This window comes from Sinocyclocheilus rhinocerous, unplaced genomic scaffold, assembly GCF_001515625.1.
Source record: "Sinocyclocheilus rhinocerous isolate Xijiao unplaced genomic scaffold, SAMN03320098_v1.1 scaffold168, whole genome shotgun sequence".
Classification (NCBI taxonomy): domain Eukaryota; kingdom Metazoa; phylum Chordata; class Actinopteri; order Cypriniformes; family Cyprinidae; genus Sinocyclocheilus; species Sinocyclocheilus rhinocerous.
The window spans coordinates 1,091,551-1,099,803 of record NW_015635532.1 but is presented as its reverse complement, the minus strand read 5'-3'; the positions used below and the strand labels follow the sequence as shown (position 1 = coordinate 1,099,803).

At 33.2% G+C, this 8,253-nt stretch overlaps 1 protein-coding gene across 1 annotated transcript in view; it reads right to left on the bottom strand.

The window, feature by feature from the left end:
• hmgxb3 (HMG box domain containing 3) overlaps nt 1-8,253 on the bottom strand; it is a 25,299-nt gene that overhangs the window by 13,005 nt on the left and 4,041 nt on the right. Inside the window, exons 6-15 of the mRNA XM_016561528.1 lie at nt 8,115-8,246; nt 6,248-6,558; nt 5,455-5,558; nt 5,273-5,356; nt 5,070-5,161; nt 3,965-4,063; nt 3,662-3,808; nt 2,590-2,873; nt 2,388-2,515; nt 1,249-1,380 (exon numbers count right to left, since the gene is read on the bottom strand). Coding sequence (XP_016417014.1) covers nt 1,249-1,380; nt 2,388-2,515; nt 2,590-2,873; nt 3,662-3,808; nt 3,965-4,063; nt 5,070-5,161; nt 5,273-5,356; nt 5,455-5,558; nt 6,248-6,558; nt 8,115-8,246 — 1,513 coding nt within the window. The remainder of the gene's footprint in view (nt 1-1,248; nt 1,381-2,387; nt 2,516-2,589; nt 2,874-3,661; nt 3,809-3,964; nt 4,064-5,069; nt 5,162-5,272; nt 5,357-5,454; nt 5,559-6,247; nt 6,559-8,114; nt 8,247-8,253) is intronic.

Genomic DNA, 8,253 nt, shown 5'->3' with positions numbered 1-8,253 from the left:
AATGTTCCTCAAAAGCCTGATGATCATATTTGACACTCACTGATTGTCTGGATAATCAAGTAAAGCTAAGTTGCTTCAGTCTATCAAGTGTTCATCATGACATATATTTTAAGTAAAAAAAAAAAAGTGTGAAGAAACGTGAAGCACGAGCTGAAGGTGGACGTTTGAATAATTATACTAATAGGACTTTTACTTGCTAAAAAAGTCTAAAATATCAATCAGACGACAGAAGTTTCGATCATGTTGATCATTTAGAGGCCTTAGTTAAACTCGTCACTCAGTACCTCTGAGCTGCATGTCAGACGTGATTTTGTCTTTCTCGGTGTTGATGACGGTGGTGTTTCTCATGAGAGGAGGGATGAACGGGGCGATGATAGAGGCGTCAAAGCGTGTGATGGGAAAGCTGGAGGGAAACGCTGCCTGTTCCAGCGCCTCGTTCTCCATCGTCAGCCAAAACTCGTCAACGTGGACCTCATCTGTCGCCTGGAAATCAGGCCATGTGAACTACAGAGAGAGAAGAACAGTCATTTATCTAAATGTCTTGAGTTACTGTGCTATATTTGACCTCATTACAGTTTTAGTTATTTCAGTATTACTTAAGCATTTTATATTTACATAGTATATAGTATTATAGTATATTATTATTTTGGATTAGATTTTATTTTTATATTTTTTATTTTATTATTATTTATTTTTTAAATATTTCTATTAGTGTTCATTTATATTAATACATCAAATTATATTGAATTTTACTTTTAAATAATTTTAGTATTTCAGCGTATTTCATTTACTGTAGTTTTGAGTTTTTCATCTACTATTTATATTTAAATGTATATATTAATTTAAATTTAAATAAAATGTTTCATTTTTTATATTTTGTTTTATTTCAGTTAACCTTTACTTTATTTCAAATAATGATTTTTTTTTTAAGGTTTTGAAACTATAATAGTATCTTAATAGTAATATAACATTGCCGTTACCTCCACGTTTTTGAGCAGTAACACGTTGTTGGAGTTGCGTTGTGCGATCTCCAGTTTGGGAGCGATGCCGCACACGCCACAGATCATGTCGTTATAGTCTCGAACCGTCAGACACTCAAACGCCCAGTAACCGCTGCAGAACAGGTCCTGAACACACAACAGCTGATCCGAGCTCAACGCGCCGTCTGAACCACACACAGAGAGACACGTTAACCTCACGCACACGCTCAGTAGATGAGAGATGAGGATGAGGAGGAGGATGAAGCACCTGTGAGCGTCAGTGAGTGTTTGATTATACTGAGAGCGGCGTGTGCAGGTTCATCGCCCAGTCTGATCTGATGTCTCATCTTAAAGAACAAATCCAGCGTCACCAGCAGCTTATTACCCACGTTAAACAGACCTGAGAAAAACAAACACACTGAAACACAAACTGCAGTAATACATATCAACAGGTTGCATTATCAATGTTAGATTTTAGTACTGAGATACCTTTGGGTTTTTTTTTAAGTGCGTGTGATTTTTTTTGTGAGTTTTTATTTTCGTATTTTCTGTTTTCGTTTTAATTAGACTTTTTGTTGTGTTTTGTCATTTTTATTAGTTTTTTTTTAAAATGTCATTTTAATTTTAGTTAAAATTTTTGTCATTTTGTTGTGTGTGGGTTTTTTTGTGTTCTTAATGGTTTTTGTTTGTTTGTTTTGTTTATTTATTAATTTTTATATTTTGTTTTGAGTAAGTTTTTATTTTCATGTTTTCTGTTATTTTTTATTTGAATGTTTTACAAATTTTGTTGTGTTTTTGTCATTTTAAATAATTTCTTTTAAATATGCCTATATAGTTTTTATATTAAAATTTTTTTTTTATTTGAATGAGCTTTTATTTCCATATATCTGCTTTCATTTTAATTTCAGTTAAAGTTTTAGTAATTTGTTGTTTTTGTCATTTTTTATTTAAGTTTCAGTTATCTTAGTACATCAAGTTAAATTAAATGAAAATGAAAAATGCTGCCATGGCAAATAGCTGAAATAAAATAAGTTGAAGGATTTGTATTTATTTATTTTTTCATTTTATTTTATATCAGTTAACATTTATTTTATTTCAAGTTTTAGTAATTTTGTTGTGTGCTTTTTGTCATTTATATTATTATTATTTTTTTATTATTCTAAATATGTCTATATATTTTTTACTAACTTACTTTTTTAGTTTTAATCATTTTAGTACTTCAAGTTAAACTAAACAAAAATTTAAAATGTTGACTTGGCAAATAACTGAAATGAAATAAGTTTAGTTTTTTTTTTTACTTTATTTTATTTATAAAAAAAACATCTGAAGAAGTTATATAAAAAGTATATTTAACATCTGATTTAATGACAAATGAACATATTTTCGTGTGCGTGTGTGTGTTTTTACCCGGGTGCAGGTCTGTGAAACTGTGTATGGCCAGACACTGGAGATTCGTACAGACTTTCAGCTGTAGAGTGACGGGACGAATCAAGCACTCTGTCAACAACCAGCATTCCTCCAACCCCGCAAGCGAACTAAAAAATACAAAACAACAACATGTAAATCTCCATCTGAGAACATGAGTTCTGTCTGATCAGTCTGCTCTCACCTCTGGTCTCCTTTGAGCAGTGGATGTTGACACAGACTGCAGTGCGTGGCCGCCGGCTCGTAGAAGCTCGGCCATCCGCTGGTCTCCTCGGTGTGCTTCTGCTGGCCGTTGAGCTGCTGTATGAGGCTGAAGACATCCTGTAGCTCGCTCTCGCTCTCGGGGAACTGCAGACAGGAGCGCAGCAGACTGACGGTGGAGTGACGCTGCTGCTCTTTCTGAGCGCCGCTCAGAGGCTGAGACGCGTCCCACAGAACTGCAGACGAGCACACATCCTCAGCGGACAGCTGGAGAAAACACACACACACACACACAACCAGAGAAAACACAATTTCAGTTCAGTTTAAATGAACCTTAACAATGCAAAACTCCTCTTACAGTCCACCGAGACTAGAGCTGAAACCAGTTATTATAAAATCACAAAAAACACAACAAAATTGCTAAAACTTCAAATAAAATAAATGTTAACTGAAATAACATAAAATATAAAAACATTTAATTTCAGTTATTTGCCAAGGCAGCATTTCTAATTTTTGTGTAGATTAACCTGATGTACTAAAAAACTATATAGACATAATTAAATAAAAATGTAAAAAAAACAAAAAACACACTACTAAAACTTGGAATAAAATAAACAGCTACTAAAATACAATATAAACAACTTATTTCAATTCAGCTAGTTGCCAAGGTATTTTCTTATTCTAAAATTATTAAAACTATCTGTTAGTAAAAACTGCGTAGACATATGTAAAAATAAATAAATAAAATAAAAATGACAAATACACAACAAAATTACTAAACAAATACTAAAAATGATCAAAATGAAAATGAAAATTATATATAAAAAAACTAAAAATAAATAAATAAAAGTGACAAAAACAAAACAAAATTACTAAAACTTTTATCAAAATGAAAATATAAAAATAAAAAGTAATTCAAAATACTAATGGAAAAAATTATAGTTTATTAATGATACTAAAATAACACTATTCAGATGGGATTTTTTCAACTAAATTTGAGTTACTAGTATTGGTTTAAGTTGACTGTCGGCTGTGCTGTGAGTGCTGGAACTAACTGTGAGTTTGTTCTTCTTGGTGGGTTTGTTGGTGAGTTCACAGCCGCAGGTCGGACAGTGTTGAGGTTTGTGTCTGTTCTTATAGACGTAATCACACGCGGGATTCTTACATCGACCGCGACCTCTCGCTGTAGACAAACCCAGAGCCTGGGGAACAGAAAAATACATAGAGAACTGAGCAACAGTCACCAGACTAAATACTGAATCTGTACTACATCGCAAACACAGAGAAACACAAATATGCTCAAACGTTTGTTCTTTAAATGCTTGAGTTGTCTGTCTCAGCAGTGTGTGAACACTCACTAGGGAGGATCCAGCTGTCTTCTTGAAGGGCAGCATGGAGAGGATCTTGACGCCGTTGTCTGTGATGATGTACTGGTTACTGCTGACCGTGATGGGCTTCTGAAATCACAGGTAAACAGCTTTTACCATGTATCACACACACCAGTCTCAAATTATTCTTATTATCATCATCTCAGATTATTATTATTATTATTAGATTATTTATTATTATTATTATTATTGTTGTTGTTATTTTTATTGTTATTTTTATTATTATTACTTTGTATTAATTTATTATTATTATGTTGTTGTATTATTATTATAATTACTGTAGTATTGTTGTTATTATTTTATTTTTTCTTATTATTGTTGTTGTTGTTTTTATTACTTTATTATTCTATCAGATAATTACTGTTGTTGTTGTTATTATTATTATTATTATTATTTTGTATTATCATTATTATTATTGTCACAGTTATTTTTTATTTTTAGATTATTTTTCTTGTTGTTGTTGTTATTATTGTTATATTTATTACTTTATTATTCTCTCAGATTATTTTTACTCTTCTCTCAGATTATTATTATTATTATTATTTTGTATTATTTCTATTGTTGTTGTTATTTTTATTATTCTCTCAGATTAGTTTTACTCTTCTCTCAGATTATTATTATTATTATTTTGTATTATTTCTATTGTTGTTGTTATTTTTATTATTCTCTCAGATTAGTTTTACTCTTCTCTCAGATTATTATTATTATTATTTTGTATTATTTCTATTGTTGTTGTTATTTTTATTATTCTCTCAGATTATTTGTACTCTTCTCTCAGATTATTATTATTTTGTATTATTTCTATTGTTCTTGTTATTTTTATTATTCTCTCAGATTATTTTTACTCTTCTCTCAGATTATTATTATTTTGTATTATTTCTATTGTTCTTGTTATTTTTATTATTCTCTCAGATTATTTGATTGTTCTTTTTTCAGTTTATTTTTCTTGTTGTTGTTTTTATTAATGTATTATTCTCTCAGATAATTTTTAGTATTTTTATTTTGCATTGTTACTATTATTACCTTTATTTATTACCATCATAATTCTCTCAGAGTGAAATGTAAGTCAAGTCACCTGTTGTAAGGCACTGGGTGTGATCATGTGACCCAGCTGTTTGAGGGTGCTGGGTTTCAGGCCTGCGATGTGTTCATTGGCTGATGGTTTCACTGGAAACAATAACACAACACATTACACCTCAGAGAGTCAACAGATAATAAGATAATATGAAGCCCAACGGATATAAACACAAGAACGACAGATCATTAGATGTTTCTCACCAGCTTTGATGACAGTAGCGTCTGATTTGACTTTATCAGGAGGAACCGTGATCCACTGCACAACTGCAGACTGAGCGGCTGTATCTGTCAACATCAGACGCATTTCATTTACATTTTCACTTTCTGCACATGTGCATGAGATCGGGGACTAGTTTAGTGTTTGTAAATAAAGTTTGACTCACTATTCTGTGCGGGAGCTGGAAGAATAGCTCGTATCCGGCGTTTCTGTAAAGCACTGCTGGCTTTTTCTCTCGTGACAACCTGAATTTGACCACCACCCAATGATCTGAAACGAGCAAAACAGACAGCTGAATGAGGAACACCATGACAATAAAATGCTCAATACTCTATGCATATTGTGCAGTACACACTGTGTGCTGTCCACTATTAAAAAATAGTATGTGAAACAGTACACAGTATGCAATAATAGACATTTCATACAGTAATACAGGCTACACTTTAGTCACATGATCTCATTACGCTGCATGTTTAATTCAGCGAGTGCCGCCAATTTATCATTGGGTCATTTTTTATTTTTTATCCAATTTTATGTTAAAATTTTTAGTTGTTGGAAATTTTAGCAGTCGGATTAAGTCAAAAAAGAGATGTTAAAAAACATACAACTATTAAAAATCATTTTCAGTAATTGAAATAAAGCTAAAATCAAATAAAATATTAATATTAGATGAAAAATATAAAAAAACTTGCTAAAACTGGCTAAAATAAATATGTTTAAGTTGAAGTACTAAAATACTAAAACTGAAACTGAAATAAAGAAACTGAAATTAATTAAAGCTAAAGAAAATAATTTTTAAAATGTAAAAAGAAATGAAAAAAAAAAAGGACAACAAATACTAAAACTTAAAGTAAAAAACTACATATTTTGGCAAATATAGAAGGTCATCCAGGTATTTCTATATGCATAGTATGCATACTGCAGAAAGAGCATGAGTAGTGTGTTATTTGGTTTCTTACAGCACAGCCGTGCATTCGGCGCTCTGCGCTCCATCAGATGTTTTGACAGCGGCTCTATCAGGTGTTTGTTGGGCTGACGCTGCATTCACCCGCTCTCTCTTTCTACGGGCCGCCCTGCGAGCAGCCGCAGTCCCGCCATCCTGAGCTTTATCTGAAGAGGTTTTCTGAGTAATAACGGAAGCGTTTGTCTGCTCTTCTGTCCGTTCTGTGTCTTTTGATGACGTCTCATTAGGGTCTGACGGATGAGGCTTGGAATCGTCACACTGTTTTCCTGAAGACGGGTCCGACGTTTTGACCGAGCTTCTCTTAGCCTGTAAAAGACAGAAATACAGTTTGTTTTATATTCCTATATTTTGAGGATTATAATTAGGAATGCAAATTTAAACACATAAGCCACACTATCAGTTCTGGAAGCTTCATATTTCAGGTCATCATTTCCAGACTGAAATTTTTATTTTTTTATATTATAATTTATATATATATATATATATATATATATATATATAAACATTTTATTCGGCCAATCACAACGCACTGGATAGCTGGCCAATCAGCGAACTCCTCGCTTTTCAGAACGATGAGCTTTCTAAAAATCGGCGCGTTTCAAAAAGGCGGGGCATAGAGGAGAAACAATAATGTACAGTATGTGGAAAATAATGTGTTTTTTTAACCTTAAACCGCATAAACACATTTCATTACACCAAATACACAAAATAATGTTCTTTTTGCATCACATGACCCCTTTAATTACTTTTAATAATTTAAATAATTTTTTTAAAATATATATATTTTTTTTAAAAGCTATACAAAACAAGTCAATGAAGTCAATGTTCATGAAGTAGAAAATACATGGAAAGAGAAATGTATTACTCTGAACCACCATATGAATGTTTTGTAAGTATTTTTCACTGTATGCTTTGCTTTGATTTAATGAGAGTGGGTATAAAAAAAGAATCACCCCCCATTAAAATAATCACATTTTGTTGCTTTGCAGCCTGAAATGAAGACGGACCCAGTTTTTGTTTTATCCAGCTGTATTTACTCAGTGCAATTTATAACATCCAAGTGAAAGATATAACACCAAAATAAAAAAATTTAATAAATAAAAAACAGAATCACTGAGTTGGAAAAAGGATCATCCCCTCGTAAAAATTACTTGTAAACTCAATTAGGTGTAGCTCATCACCTTCTCAACGGCACACAAGTGCATAAAGAAGATCTGTAAAGTTGCAAAGACTAAAGTCTCAAATCCAAAGAGATATTCTTTATAAAAGTTAAGAGTCAGCCACACCTACCTAAAACGACTCGTTCTAACACGCCCCCACATATCTACATCACTATGTGGGAAGATTTGCATAACGCCGCCCAAATGTACACGCAAAGAAAGAAGGCGTAACATTTATTCTGGCTGTAGTTTTGTTGTTGCAGCCGCCATGTCGTGAAGGCTCTGTGTGTTTTGTTGTGAAAGTGAAACTACTTTGTTTGGTCTTCCAAAAGAGGACGATATCTGCTTCGTCATGCCTGGAGCTGATCCGTGCTGGTTGCTGAGGAAATACTACAACTTCGTGCTGTCGATCGCCGGATCAGCTTTTACCGTGGATGAAGCGGAGTCCAGCACATGTTGGTGTTATATCTTTCACTTGGATGTTATAAGTTGCACTGAGTAAATACAGCTGGATAAAACAAAAACTGGGTCCGTCTTCATTTCAGGCTGCAAAGCAACAAAATGTAATTATTTTAATGGGGGGTGATTCTTTTCTATACCCACTGTATCAGCAATATAAATGTATTTGAATGGGTATCAGACAAGAGTAACATTGAGACGAGAGTAACACAGAATAACAGGAGCACAGGTTTGAGGACTCACAGGTGCCACCCATTTCCCCCCGAGGTGCTGTCCGCAGTCAGGGCACTGGGGCGGTTTGTGACGGGTGACGTATGAAAACACACACCCGGGTGTGGTGCAGTTGCCCCGTCCTCGCCGTGTGTATTTGATGGGCTGAAAA